Source organism: Somniosus microcephalus, chromosome 13 (assembly GCF_052327205.1).
Source record: "Somniosus microcephalus isolate GS21.2 chromosome 13, FLI_Smic_1.0, whole genome shotgun sequence".
In the NCBI taxonomy this organism is placed as follows: domain Eukaryota; kingdom Metazoa; phylum Chordata; class Chondrichthyes; order Squaliformes; family Somniosidae; genus Somniosus; species Somniosus microcephalus.
Window position 1 is genome coordinate 93,450,030 of NC_140999.1, and position 15,985 is coordinate 93,466,014.

Genomic DNA, 15,985 nt, shown 5'->3' on the forward strand with positions numbered 1-15,985 from the left:
AAAACAAACCCCAAATTCCTGAACATCGCCCCATAACTTGTATTCCTGACCCCCAGATTCACCGTTATTGCCTCTGTGCCCTTTTGGGCACAGTAATCAATGCCCTTTCTATCAATCGCGCCCAGTACAGGACTCCAACATCCTGCATGGCAGCAATAAGCCTCCTTCGATCTCTTCTCTCTTCCTCTCCTGCTCTGTATTCACCCTTTTACTGCAGCCAGGCACTGGGCTGGCAGTAACCCCTCGACCTCTCCTGATCACTCTGTCCTATTTAACACACTGTAACCCCTCAACCTCTCCTGATCACGCTCTGTCCTATTCAACACACTGTAACCCCTTGACCTCTCCTGATCACTCTCTGTCCCATTTATCACACACTCTAACCCCTTGACCTCTCCTGATCACTCTCTGTCCCATTTATCACACTCTATTACCTCTCGGTCGCTCCTGATCACACTGTGTCTCATTTATCACACTCTATAACCCCTCGGTCTCTCCTGATCACTCTCTGTCCCATTTATCACACTCTATTACCTCTCGATCTCTCCTGATATAGCACACCTATTTTATTGAGTGTATTCAGGACAGTTTTCTGGAACAATATGTTCTTGAACCAACAAAAGAACAGGCCATCTTAGATTTAGTAATGAGCCTGAATTAGTCAATAATCTAACGGTAAAGGATCACCTATCTAACTGTAACCATAATATGATCTAATTCTATATTAGGTTTGAGAGGGAGAAGGGTGAGTCACGAGTCAAGGCTTTAAATTTAGGTAAAGCTGATTTTGGAGGGAATGAGGCAGGAATTGACCACAATAGATTGGGCAGAATTATTAACTGATGAAACTACTGATGAATAGTGGGAGATGTCCAAAAAAGTATTTGGTAGAGTACAAGGCCTGTACATACAAGGGCAAGAGTTCTACTTGTGAAATTAAACAACCTTGGTCAACAAGGGAGCTGAGAGATTTCTATCCAACAATGTGGAAAACTGCCCAGGTGTGTCCTGTCCACACAACGCAGGACAAATCCAATCCGGACAATTACCTCCCCATCAGTCTACTCTCAATCATCAGCAAAGTGATGGAAGGTGTCATCGACAGTGCGATCAAGCAGCACTTACTCACTAATAAATGCTCACTGATGCCCAGTTTGGGTTCCGCCAAGACCAGTCGGCTCCCCACCTCATTACAGCCTTGGTCCAAACATGGACAAAGGAGCTGAATTCCAGAGATGTGGTGAGAGTGACTGCCCTTGACATCAAAGCAGCATTTGACCGAGTGTGGCACCAAGGAGCCCTAGTAAAACTGAAGTCAATGGGAATCGGGGAAAATGCTCCACTGGCTGGAGTCATACCAAGCACAAAGGAAGATGGTTGTGGTGGTTGAAGGTCAATCATCACAGCCCCAGGACATCGCTGCAGGAGTTCCTCAGGGCAGTGTCCTAGGGCTAACCATCTTCAGCTGCTTCATCAATGACCTTCCCTCCAAAATAAGGTCAGAAATGGGGATGTTTGCTGATGACTGCAGTGTTCAGTTCCATTCACAACTCCTCAGATAATGAAGCAGTCCATGCCCGCATGCAACAAGACCTGGACGACGTTCAGGCTTGGGCTGATAAGTGGCAGGTAACATTCACGCCACACAAGTGCCAGGCAATGACTATCTCCAACAAGCGAGAGTCTAACAACCTCCCCTTGACATTCAACGGCATTACCATCGCCAAATCCCCAACCGTCAACATCCTGGGGATCACCATTGACCAGAAACTTAACTGGACCAGCCACATAAATACTGTGGTAACAAGAGCAGGTGAGAGGCTGGGTATTCTGCGGTGAGTGTCTCACCTCCTGACTCCCCAAAGCCTTTCCACCATCTACAAGGCACAAGTAAGGAGTGTGATGGAATACTCTCCACTTGCCTGGATGAGTGCAGCTCCAACAACACTCAAGAAGCTCGACACCATCCAGGACAAAGCAGCCCGCTTGATTGGCACTCCATCCACCGCCTTAAACATTCACTCCCTCCACCACCGGCGTACTGTGGCTGCAGTGAGTACCATCTACAGGATGCACTGCAGCAACTTGCCAAAGCTTCTTCAGCAGCACCTCCCAAACCCGCGACCTGGATATATTTCCAAGTCACACACCATCCTGACTTGGAAATATATCGCCGATCCTTCATTGTCGCTGGGTCAAAATCCTGGAACTCCCTACCTAACAACATTGTGGGAGTACCTTCACCGCACCGACTGCAGTGGTTCAAGAAGGTGGCTCACCACCACCTTCTCAAGGGCAACTAGGGATGGGCAATAAATGCTGGCCTTGCCAGCGACGCCCACATCCCATAAACAAATGTTTAAAAAGTCTAGATTTAAAAGGCTTATACAAAAGCAAAGAACAGTAGAGATCCTGCGGACTGGGGGAGATGCAAAGAATAGCAAAGGGATACAAAGAAAATGGTAAGAGCTGCAAAAAAAAATGAGTAAAAGCTTGCGAGGATATCGAGGACAGCACTAAAAGTTTTTACTGTGGAGGAGCAGAGAGATTTCGGGGTCCAAATACTAAAAGCTGGCGGACAGGTACAAAGACTAATGGAATGTTGGCTTTTGTCTCGGGCTGAATTACAAAGGGGAAGAAGTTATGTTTTAGCTCTACAGAGCTCTGGTTAGACACCATATGGAGCACTGTATTCAGTTCTGGGCACTGGACCTCAGGAAGGATATCTGCGCTGCACCCCCTCCTGCCTTGGAGGAGGTGCAGCGCAGATTCACTAGAATGATGCTGGGGCTAAAATGGTTAAAGTATGAAATCAGGTTGCATAGATTAGGCTTATATTCCCATGAATATAGAAGATGAAGGTTTTTTTTAAATTCGTTTATGGGATGTGGGCGTTGGGGACTGAGCTGGGATTCTGGTCTACGTCGGGGTATAGTGCGAGAGATCGGGACAGAGCTGGGAGTCTGGTCTGTGTCGGTATAGTTTTTAAAAATTTGTTTCTGGGATGTGGGCATCGCTGGCAAGGCCAGCATTTATTGCCCATCCCTAATTGCTCTTGAGAAGGTGGTGGTGAGCTGTCGCCTTGAACCGCTGCAGTCCGTGTGGTGAAGGTACTCCCACTGCTGTTAGGGAGGGAGTTCCAGGATTTTGACCCAGCGACAATGAAGGATCGGCAATATACTTCTAAGTCAGGATGGTGTGTGACTTGGAGGGGAACTTGGAGGTGGTGGTGTTCCCATGCACCTGATGCCCTTGTCCTTCTAGCTGGAGGAGGTCGCGGGTTTGGGAGGTGCTGCTGAAGAAGCCTTGGCAAGTTGCTGCAGTGCATCCTGTAGATGGTACACACTGCAGCCATGGTACACCGGTGGTGGAGGGAGTGAATGTTTAAGGTGGCCCAGCCTCTGACCTGCTCTTGTTGCCACAGTATTTATGTGGCTGGTCCAGTTAAGTTTCTGGTCAATGGTGACCCCCAGGATGTTGATGGTGGGGGATTCGGCGATGGTAATGCTGTTGAATGTCAATGGGAGGTGAGACTCTCGCTTGTTGGAGATGGTCATTGCCTGCCACTTGTGTGGCACGAATGTTACCTGCCACTTATCAGCCCAAGCCTGAACGTCGTCCAGGGCTTGTTGCATGCGGGCATGGACTGCTTCATTATCTGGGGAGTTGTGAATGGCGCTGAACACTGGAGTCATCAGCGAACATCCCCATTTGTGACCTTATGTTGGAGGGAAGGTCATTGCTGAAGCAGCTGAAGATGGTTGGGCCTAGGACACTGCCCTGAGGAACTCCTGCAGCGATGTCCTGGGGCTGTGATGATTGACCTTCAACCACCACAACCATCTTCCTTTGTGCTTGGTATGACTCCAGCCAGTGGAGCATTTTTCCCCTGATTCCCATTGACTTCAGTTTTACTAGGGCTCCTTGATGCCACACTCAGTCAAGTGCTGCCTTGATGTCAAGGGCAGTCACTCTCCCCATACCTCTGGAATTCAGCTCCTTTGTCCATGTTTGGACCAAGGCTGTAATGAGGTCGGGAGCCGAGTGGTCTTGGCGGAACCCAAACTGGGCATCAGTGAGCAGGTTATTGGTGAGCAAGTGCCACTTGGTAGCGCCGTCGATGACGCCTTCCATCACTTTGCTGATGATTGAGAGTAGACTGATGGGGTGGTAATTGGCTGGGTTGGATTTGTCCTGCTTTTTGTAGACAGGACATACCTGGGCAGTTTTCCACATTGCTGGATAGATGCAAGTGTTGTAGCTGGGTGATCTAATTGTGGCAATAACTGGTTGGATTGAATGGCCTGTTTCTGTGCTGTATATTCTAAGATGATCAAAGGAGTTGACAGGGTTGATAGACAGAAACTATTTCCTCTGGTAGGGGAGTCCAGAACGAAGGTGCATAATCTTAAAATTAGGCCGATCGGGGTGATGTCAGGAAGCACTTCTTCTTACAAAGGGTAGTGGAAACCTGGAGCACTCTATCCCCAAAAAGCTGTTGAGGCTGGGGGCCAGTTGACCCTTCAAAACTGTGATAGCTTTTTGTTAGGCATGGGTATTAAGGGTTACGAACCAAGGCGGGTAGATGGAGTTAAGATACAGATCAGCCATGATCTAATTGAATGGCTCAAGAGGCTGAATGGCTCACTTCTGCTCCTATTTTCTGCTGCCCACTTTCCCATTGAACCCTTGAATCTCTTGCCTTAACAGCACCCTGTCCCACTGTGCCATCTAACCTGTATTTGACACGGACTCCCTTCTGGGTCCTTGATCCAACACTGATTATTTCACACTGTTCACTTGGTTGCTTGTCATTTCAGCCAGGAATACTCACTTTTTATTGGAGACCTAACTTCAGAAGTCGATGACTTCCAGCTCTACGATTTCTTTTCAAAAAAGTTCCAATCCTGCCGGGGAGCAAAGGTGGTGATTGATAGCTTTGGAAACTCCAGGTAATTCTGCTTTACTCGGTCAGTTTTATTTTGGACATTACCTACTGGTAGATATGGTTACTTTTGTTTCAGGTTTTCCCTCTTGGCTCTTATTGATCGTTGACACAGACCAGACTCCCCGCTCTGTCCCGATCTCTCTCACAAAACCCAGACACAGACCAGACTCCCCGCTCTGTCCCAATCTCTCTCACTATACCCAGACACAGACCAGACTCCCCGCTCTGTCCCGATCTCTCTCACTATACCCAGACACAGACCAGACTCCCCGCTCTGTCCCGATCTCTCACTATACCCAGACACAGACCAGACTCCCCGCTCTGTCCCGATCTCTCTCACTACACCCAGACACAGACCAGACTCCCCGATCTCTCTCACTATACCCAGACACGGACCAGACTCCCCGCTCTGTCCCGATCTCTCTCACTATAACCAGACACAGACCAGACTCCCCGATCTCTCTCACTATACCCAGACACAGAGCAGTCTCCCCGCTCTGTCCCGATCTCTCTCACTATACCCAGACACAGACCAGACTCCCTGCTCTGTCCCGATCTCTCCCACGACACCCAGACACAGACCAGGCTCCACGCTCTGTCCCTATGTCTCTCTATACCCAGACACAGACCAGACTCCCCGCTCTGTCCCGATCTCTCTCACTATACCCAGACACAGACCAGACTCCGAGCTCTGTCCCAATCTCTCTCACTATACCCAGACACAGACCAGACTCCCCGCTCTGTCCCATTCTCTCTCGCGATACCCAGACACAGACCAGACTCTCCGCTCTGTCCCGATCTCTCTCACTATACCCAGACACAGACCAGACTCCCCGCTCTGTCCCGATCTCTCTCTCTATACCCAGACACAGACCAGACTCCCCGCTCTGTCCCGATCTCTCTCACTATACCCAGACACAGACCAGAGTCCGAGCTCTGTCCCAATCTCTCTCACGATACCCAGACACAGACCAGACTCCCCGCTCTGTCCCGATCTCTCTCACTATACCCGGACACAGACCAGACTCCCAGCTCTGTCCCTAGCTCGCTCTATACCCAGACACAGACCAGACTCCCCGCTCTGTCCCGATCTCTCTCACTATACCCAGACAGAGACCAGACTCCCCGATCTCTCTCACTATACCCAGACACAGACCAGACTCCCCACTCTGTCCCGAACACTCTCACTATAGCCAGACACAGACCAGACTCCGAGCTCTGTCCCGATCTCTCTCACTATACCCAGACACAGACCAGACGCCCCGCTCTGTCCCGAACACTCTCACTATACCCAGACACAGAGCAGTCTCCCCGCTCTGTCCCGATCTCTCTCACTATACCCAGACACAGACCAGACTCCCTGCTCTGTCCCGATCTCTCCCACTATACCCAGACACAGACCAGACTCCCCGCTCTATCCCGATTTCTCTCACTGTACCCAGACACAGACCAGGCTCCACGCTCTGTCCCTATGTCTCTCTATACCCAGACACAGATGAGACTCCCCGCTCTGTCCCGATCTCTCTCACTACACCCAGACACAGACCAGACTCCCCGCTCTGTCCCAATCTCTCTCGCTATACCCAGACACAGACCAGACTCCCCGCTCTGTCCCGATCTCTCTCACTATGCCCAGACACAGACCAGACTCCCCGCTCTGTCCCGATCTCTCTCTCTATACCCAGACACAGACCAGACTCCCCGCTCTGTCCCGATCTCTCTCGCTATACCCAGACACAGGCCAGACTCCGAGCTGTGTCCCAATCTCTCTCACTGTACCCGGACACAGACCAGACTCCCAGCTCTGTCCCGATCTCGCTCTATACCCAGACACAGACCAGACTCCGAGCTCTGTCCCGATCTCTCTCACTATACCCAGACACAGACCAGACGCCCCGCTCTGTCCCGAACACGCTCACTATACCCAGACACAGAGCAGTCTCCCCGCTCTGTCCCGATCTCTCTCACTATACCCAGACACAGACCAGACTCCCTGCTCTGTCCCGATCTCTCCCACTATACCCAGACACAGACCAGACTCCGAGCTCTATCCCGATCTCTCTCACTATACCCAGATACAGACCAGGCTCCACGCTCTGTCCCGATCTCTCTCACCATACCCAGACACAGACACAGACCAGACTCCGAGCTCTATCCCGATCTCTCTCACTATACCCAGACACAGACCAGACTCCCCGCTCTGTCCCGTTCTCTCTCACCATACCCAGACACAGACCAGATTCCCCGCTCTGTCCCGATCTCTCTCACTATACCCAGACACGGACCAGACTCCCCGCTCTGTCCCGATCTCTCACTACACCCAGACACAGACCAGACTCCCTGCTCTGTCCCGATCTCTCTCACTATACCCAGACACAGACCAGACTCCCCGCTCTGTCCCGATCTCTCTCACTAAAACCAGACACAGACCAGACTCCGAGCTCTGTCCCGCTCTCTCTCACTAGACCCAGATACAGACCAGACTCCCCGCTCTGTCCCGATCTCTCTCTCTGTACCTAGACACAGACCGGACACCCCGCTCTGTCCCGATCTCACACTATTCCCAGACACAGACCAGACTCCGAGCTCTGTCCCGATCTCTCTCACCATACCCAGACACAGACCAGACTCCCCGCTCTGTCCCGATGTCTCTCACAATACCCAGACACAGACCAGACTCCCCGCTCTGTCCCGATCTCTCTCACTTTTCCCAGACACAGACCAGACTCCCCGCTCTGACCCGATCTCTCTCACTGTACCCAGACACAGACCAGACTCCCCGCTCTGTCCCGATCTCTCTCACTATACCCAGACACAGACCAGACTCCCCGCTCTGTCCCGATCTCTCTCACTATACCCAGACACAGACCAGACTCCGAGCTCTGTCCCGATCCATCTCACCATACCCAGACACAGACCAGACTCCCCGCTCTGTCCCTTTCTCTCTCTGTACCCAGACACAGACCAGACTCCCCGCTCTGTCCCGATCTCTCTCTCTATACCCAGACACAGACCAGACTCCCAGCTCTGTCCCGATCTCTCTCACTATTCCCAGACACGGACCAGACTCCCCGCTCTGTCCCGATCTCTCACTATACCCAGACACGGACCAGACTCCCCGCTCTGTCCCGATCTCTCTCACTATAACCAGACACAGACCAGACTCCCCGATCTCTCTCACTATACCCAGACACGGACCAGACTCCCCGCTCTGTCCCGATCTCTCTCACTATAACCAGACACAGACCAGACTCCCCACTCTGTCCCGAACACTCTCACTATACCCAGACACAGAGCAGTCTCCCCGCTCTGTCCCGATCTCTCTCACTTTACCCAGACACAGACCAGACTCCCTGCTCTGTCCCGATCTCTCCCACTACACCCAGACACAGACCAGGCTCCACGCTCTGTCCCTATGTCTCTCTATACCCAGACACAGACCAGACTCCCCGCTCTGTCCCGATCTCTCTCACTATACCCAGACACAGACCAGACTCCGAGCTCTGTCCCAATCTCTCTCACTATACCCAGACACAGACCAGACTCCCCGCTCTGTCCCATTCTCTCTCGCGATACCCAGACACAGACCAGACTCCCCGCTCTGTCCCGATCTCTCTCACTATACCCAGACACAGACCAGACTCCCCGCTCTGTCCCTATGTCTCTCTATACCCAGACTCAGACCAGACTCCGAGCTCTGTCCCAATCTCTCTCACTATACCCAGACACAGACCAGACTCCCCGCTCTGTCGCATTCTCTCTCACGATACCCAGACACACACCAGACCCCCTGCACTGTCCCGATCTCTCTCACTATACCCAGACACAGACCAGACTCCCCGCTCTGTCCCGATCTCTCTCACTATACCCAGACACAGACCAGACTCCCCGCTCTGTCCCGATCTCTCTCACTATACCCAGACACAGACCAGACTCCCCGCTCTGTCCCGATCTCTCTCACTATACCCAGACACAGACCAGACTCCCCGCTCTGTCCCGATCTCTCTCTCTATACCCAGACACAGACCAGACTCCCCGCTCTGTCCCGATCTCTCTCACTATACCCAGACACAGACCAGACTCCCCGCTCTGTCCCGATCTCTCTCACTATACCCAGACACAGACCAGACTCCCCGCTCTGTCCCGATCTCTCTCTCTATACCCAGACACAGACCAGACCCCCTGCACTGTCCCGATCTCTCTCACTATACCCAGACACAAACCAGACTCCCCGCTCTGTCCCGATCTCTCTCACTATACCCGGACACAGACCAGACTCCCAGCTCTGTCCCTAGCTCGCTCTATACCCAGACACAGACCAGACTCCCCGCTCTGTCCCGATCTCTCTCACTATACCCAGACAGAGACCAGACTCCCCGATCTCTCTCACTATACCCAGACACAGACCAGACGCCCCACTCTGTCCCGAACACTCTCACTATAGCCAGACACAGACCAGACTCCCCGCTCTGTCCCGATCTCTTTCACTATACCCAGACACAGACCAGACTCCCTGCTCTGTCCCGATCTCTCCCACTATACCCAGGCACAGACCAGACTCCGAGCTCTATCCCGATCTCTCTCACTAGACCCAGACACAGACGAGACTCCCCGCTCTGTCCCGATCTCTCTCACTACACCCAGACACAGACGAGACTCCCCGCTCTGTCCCGATCTCTCTCACTACACCCAGACACAGACCAGACTCCCCGCTCTGTCCCGATCTCTCTCACTAGACCCAGACACAGACGAGACTCCCCGCTCTGTCCCGATCTCTCTCACTACACCCAGACACAGACCAGACTCCCCGCTCTGTCCCGATCTCTCTCACTATGCCCAGACACAGACCAGACTCCCCGCTCTGTCCCGATCTCTCTCTCTATACCCAGACACAGACCAGACTCCCCGCTCTGTCCCGATCTCTCTCGCTATACCCAGACACAGGCCAGACTCCGAGCTGTGTCCCAATCTCTCTCACTGTACCCGGACACAGACCAGACTCCCAGCTCTGTCCCGATCTCGCTCTATACCCAGACACAGACCAGACTCCGAGCTCTATCCCGATCTCTCTCACTATACCCAGATACAGACCAGGCTCCACGCTCTGTCCCGATCTCTCTCACCATACCCAGACACAGACACAGACCAGACTCCGAGCTCTATCCCGATCTCTCTCACTATACCCAGACACAGACCAGACTCCCCGCTCTGTCCCGATCTCTCTCACCATACCCAGACACAGACCAGATTCCCCGCTCTGTCCCGATCTCTCTCACTATACCCAGACACGGACCAGACTCCCCGCTCTGTCCCGATCTCTCACTACACCCAGACACAGACCAGACTCCCTGCTCTGTCCCGATCTCTCTCACTATACCCAGACACAGACCAGACTCCCCGCTCTGTCCCGATCTCTCTCACTAAAACCAGACACAGACCAGACTCCGAGCTCTGTCCCGCTCTCTCTCACTAGACCCAGATACAGACCAGACTCCCCGCTCTGTCCCGATCTCTCTCTCTGTACCTAGACACAGACCGGACACCCCGCTCTGTCCCGATCTCACACTATTCCCAGACACAGACCAGACTCCGAGCTCTGTCCCGATCTCTCTCACCATACCCAGACACAGACCAGACTCCCCGCTCTGTCCCGATGTCTCTCACAATACCCAGACACAGACCAGACTCCCCGCTCTGTCCCGATCTCTCTCACTTTTCCCAGACACAGACCAGACTCCCCGCTCTGACCCGATCTCTCTCACTGTACCCAGACACAGACCAGACTCCCCGCTCTGTCCCGATCTCTCTCACTATACCCAGACACAGACCAGACTCCCCGCTCTGTCCCGATCTCTCTCACTATACCCAGACACAGACCAGACTCCGAGCTCTGTCCCGATCCCTCTCACCATACCCAGACACAGACCAGACTCCCCGCTCTGTCCCTTTCTCTCTCTGTACCCAGACACAGACCAGACTCCCCGCTCTGTCCCGATCTCTCTCTCTATACCCAGACACAGACCAGACTCCCAGCTCTGTCCCGATCTCTCTCACTATTCCCAGACACGGACCAGACTCCCCGCTCTGTCCCGATCTCTCACTATACCCAGACACGGACCAGACTCCCCGCTCTGTCCCGATCTCTCTCACTATAACCAGACACAGACCAGACTCCCCGATCTCTCTCACTATACCCAGACACGGACCAGACTCCCCGCTCTGTCCCGATCTCTCTCACTATAACCAGACACAGACCAGACTCCCCACTCTGTCCCGAACACTCTCACTATACCCAGACACAGAGCAGTCTCCCCGCTCTGTCCCGATCTCTCTCACTTTACCCAGACACAGACCAGACTCCCTGCTCTGTCCCGATCTCTCCCACTACACCCAGACACAGACCAGGCTCCACGCTCTGTCCCTATGTCTCTCTATACCCAGACACAGACCAGACTCCCCGCTCTGTCCCGATCTCTCTCACTATACCCAGACACAGACCAGACTCCGAGCTCTGTCCCAATCTCTCTCACTATACCCAGACACAGACCAGACTCCCCGCTCTGTCCCATTCTCTCTCGCGATACCCAGACACAGACCAGACTCCCCGCTCTGTCCCGATCTCTCTCACTATACCCAGACACAGACCAGACTCCCCGCTCTGTCCCTATGTCTCTCTATACCCAGACACAGACCAGACTCCGAGCTGTGTCCCAATCTCTCTCACTATACCCAGACTCAGACCAGACTCCGAGCTCTGTCCCAATCTCTCTCACTATACCCAGACACAGACCAGACTCCCCGCTCTGTCGCATTCTCTCTCACGATACCCAGACACACACCAGACCCCCTGCACTGTCCCGATCTCTCTCACTATACCCAGACACAGACCAGACTCCCCGCTCTGTCCCGATCTCTCTCACTATACCCAGACACAGACAAACTCCCCGCTCTGTCCCGATCTCTCTCACGATACCCAGACACACACCAGACCCCCTGCACTGTCCCGATCTCTCTCTCTATACCCAGACACAGACCAGACTCCCCGCTCTGTCCCGATCTCTCTCACTATACCCAGACACAGACCAGACTCCCCGCTCTGTCCCGATCTCTCTCACGATACCCAGACACACACCAGACCCCCCGCTCTGTCCCGATCTCTCTCACTATACCCAGACACAGACCAGACCCCCCGCTCTGTCCCGATCTCTCTCACGATACCCAGACACACACCAGACCCCCCGCTCTGTCCCGATCTCTCTCACGATACCCAGACACACACCAGACCCCCCGCTCTGTCCCGATCTCTCTCACGATACCCAGACACACACCAGACCCCCTGCACTGTCCCGATCTCTCTCTCTATACCCAGACACAGACCAGACTCCGAGCTGTGTCCCAATCTCTCTCACTATACCCGGACACAGACCAGACTCCCATCTCTGTCCCTATCTCGCTCTATACCCAGACACAGACCAGACTCCGAGCTCTGTCCCGATCTCTCTCACTACACCCAGACACAGACCAGACGCCCCGCTCTGTCCCGAACACTCTCACTATACCCAGACACAGAGCAGTCTCCCCGCTCTGTCCCGATCTCTCTCACTATACCCAGACACAGACCAGACTCCCTGCTCTGTCCCGATCTCTCCCACTATACCCAGACACAGACCAGACTCCGAGCTCTATCCCGATCTCTCTCACTATACCCAGACACAGACCAGGCTCCACGCTCTGTCCCTATGTCTCTCTATACCCAGACACAGACGAGACTCCCCGCTCTGTCCCGATCTCTCTCACTATACCCAGACACAGACACAGACCAGACTCCGAGCTCTATCCCGATCTCTCTCACTGTACCCAGACACAGACCAGACTCCCCGCTCTGTCCCGATCTCTCTCACCATACCCAGACACAGACCAGACTCCCCGCTCTGTCCCGATCTCTCTCACTATACCCAGACACGGACCAGACTCCCCGCTCTGTCCCGATCTCTCACTACACCCAGACACAGACCAGACTCCCCGCTCTGTCCCGATCTCTCTCGCTATACCCAGACACAGACCAGACTCCCCGCTCTGTCCCGATCTCTCTCACTATGCCCAGACACAGACCAGACTCCCCGCTCTGTCCCGATCTCTCTCACTATACCCAGACACAGACCAGACTCCCCGCTCTGTCCCGATCTCTCTCACTATACCCAGACACAGACGAAACTCCGAGCTCTGTCCCGATTTCTCTTTCAATACCCAGACACCGACCAGACTCCCCGCTCTGTCCCGATCTCTCTCACTGTACCCAGACACAGACCAGACTCCCCGCTCTGTCCCGATCTCTCTCACTATACCCAGACACAGACCAGACTCCCCGCTCTGTCCCGATCTCTCTCGCTATACCCAGACACAGGCCAGACTCCGAGCTGTGTCCCAATCTCTCTCACTATACCCGGACACAGACCAGACTCCCAGCTCTGTCCCTATCTCGCTCTGTACCCAGACACAGACCAGACTCCCCGCTCTGTCCCGATCTCTCTCACTATACCCAGACACAGACCAGACTCCGAGCTCTGTCCCGATCGCTCTCACTATACCCAGACACAGACCAAACTCCCCGCTCTGTCCCGATCTCTCTCACTACACCCAGACACAGACCAGACTCCGAGCTCTGTCCCGATCTCTCTCACTATACCCAGACACAGACCAGACTCCCCGCTCTGTCCCATTCTCTCTCGCGATACCCAGACACAGACCAGACTCCCCGCTCTGTCCCGATCTCTCTCACTATACCCAGACACAGACCAGACTCCCCGCTCTGTCCCTATGTCTCTCTATACCCAGACACAGACCAGACTCCGAGCTGTATCCCAATCTCTCTCACTATACCCAGACACAGACCAGACTCCCCGCTCTGTCGCATTCTCTCTCACGATACCCAGACACACACCAGACCCCCTGCACTGTCCCGATCTCTCTCACTATACCCAGACACAGACCAGACTCCCCGCTCTGTCCCGATCTCTCTCACTATACCCAGACACAGACAAACTCCCCGCTCTGTCCCGATCTCTCTCACGATACCCAGACACACACCAGACCCCCTGCACTGTCCCGATCTCTCTCTCTATACCCAGACACAGACCAGACTCCCCGCTCTGTCCCGATCTCTCTCACTATACCCAGACACAGACCAGACTCCCCGCTCTGTCCCGATCTCTCTCACGATACCCGGACACAGACCAGACCCCCCGCTCTGTCCCGATCTCTCTCACGATACCCAGACACACACCAGACCCCCCGCTCTGTCCCGATCTCTCTCACGATACCCAGACACACACCAGACCCCCTGCACTGTCCCGATCTCTCTCTCTATACCCAGACACAGACCAGACTCCCCGCTCTGTCCCGATCTCTCTCACTATACCCAGACACAGACCAGACTCCCAGCTCTGTCCCGATCTCTCTCACTATACCCGGACACAGACCAGACTCCCAGCTCTGTCCCTAGCTCGCTCTGTACCCAGACACAGACCAGACTCCCCGCTCTGTCCCGATCTCTCTCACGATACCCAGACAGAGACCAGACTCCCCGATCTCTCTCACTATACCCAGACACAGACCAGACTCCCCGCTCTGTCCCGATCTCTTTCACTATACCCAGACACAGACCAGACTCCCTGCTCTGTCCCGATCTCTCCCACTATACCCAGGCACAGACCAGACTCCGAGCTCTATCCCGATCTCTCTCACTAGACCCAGACACAGACGAGACTCCCCGCTCTGTCCCGATCTCTCTCACTATACCCAGACACAGACACAGACCAGACTCCGAGCTCTATCCCGATCTCTCTCACGAAACCCAGACACAGACCAGACTCCCCGCTCTGTCCCGATCTCTCTCACTATACCCAGACACAGACCAGACTCCCCGCTCTGTCCCGATCTCTCTCACTATACCCAGACACGGACCAGACTCCCCGCTCTGTCCCGATCTCTCACGACACCCAGACACAGACCAGACTCCCTGCTCTGTCCCGATCTCTCTCGCTATACCCAGACACAGACCAGACTACCCGCTCTGTCCCGATCTCTCTCACTATGCCCAGACACAGACCAGACTCCCCGCTCTGTCCCGATCTCTCTCTCTATACCCAGACACGGACCAGACTCCCCGCTCTGTCCCGATCTCTCACTACACCCAGACACAGACCAGACTCCCCGCTCTGTACCGATCTCTCTCACTATACCCAGACACAGACCAGACTCCCCGCTCTGTCCCGATCTCTCTCACTATACCCAGACACAGACGAAACTCCGAGCTCTGTCCCGATTTCTCTTTCTATACCCAGACACCGACCAGACTCCCCGCTCTGTCCCGATCTCTCTCACTGTACCCAGACACAGACCAGACTCCCCGCTCTGTCCCGATCTCTCTCACTATACCCAGACACAGACCAGACTCCCCGCTCTGTCCCGATCTCTCTCGCTATACCCAGACACAGGCCAGACTCCGAGCTGTGTCCCAATCTCTCTCACTATACCCGGACACAGACCAGACTCCCAGCTCTGTCCCTATCTCGCTCTATACCCAGACACAGACCAGACTCCGAGCTCTGTCCCGATCTCTCTCACTACACCCAGACACAGACCAGACGCCCCGCTCTGTCCCGATCTCTCTCACTATACCCAGACACAGACCAGACTCCCTGCTCTGTCCCGATCTCTCCCACTATACCCAGACACAGACCAGACTCCGAGCTCTATCCCGATCTCTCTCACTATACCCAGACACAGACCAGGCTCCACGCTCTGTCCCTATGTCTCTCTATACCCAGACACAGACGAGACTCCCCGCTCTGTCCCGATCTCTCTCACTATACCCAGACACAGACACAGACCAGACTCCGAGCTCTACCCCGATCTCTCTCACTGTACCCAGACACAGACCAGACTCCCCGCTCTGTCCCGATCTCTCTCACCATACCCAGACACAGACCAGACTCCCCGCTCTGTCCCGATCTCTCTCACTATACCCAGACACGG

The 15,985-nt window shown here is 54.2% G+C and overlaps 1 protein-coding gene across 1 annotated transcript in view; it reads left to right on the forward strand.

Moving 5' to 3' along the window:
- The window catches only part of LOC147108493 (tRNA selenocysteine 1-associated protein 1-like), a 172,574-nt gene that overhangs the window by 11,873 nt on the left and 144,716 nt on the right, over positions 1-15,985 (forward strand). The window contains exon 5 of the mRNA XM_086005145.1: positions 4,821-4,952. Within this exon, the coding sequence (XP_085861271.1) occupies positions 4,821-4,952 (132 nt within the window). The remainder of the gene's footprint in view (positions 1-4,820; positions 4,953-15,985) is intronic.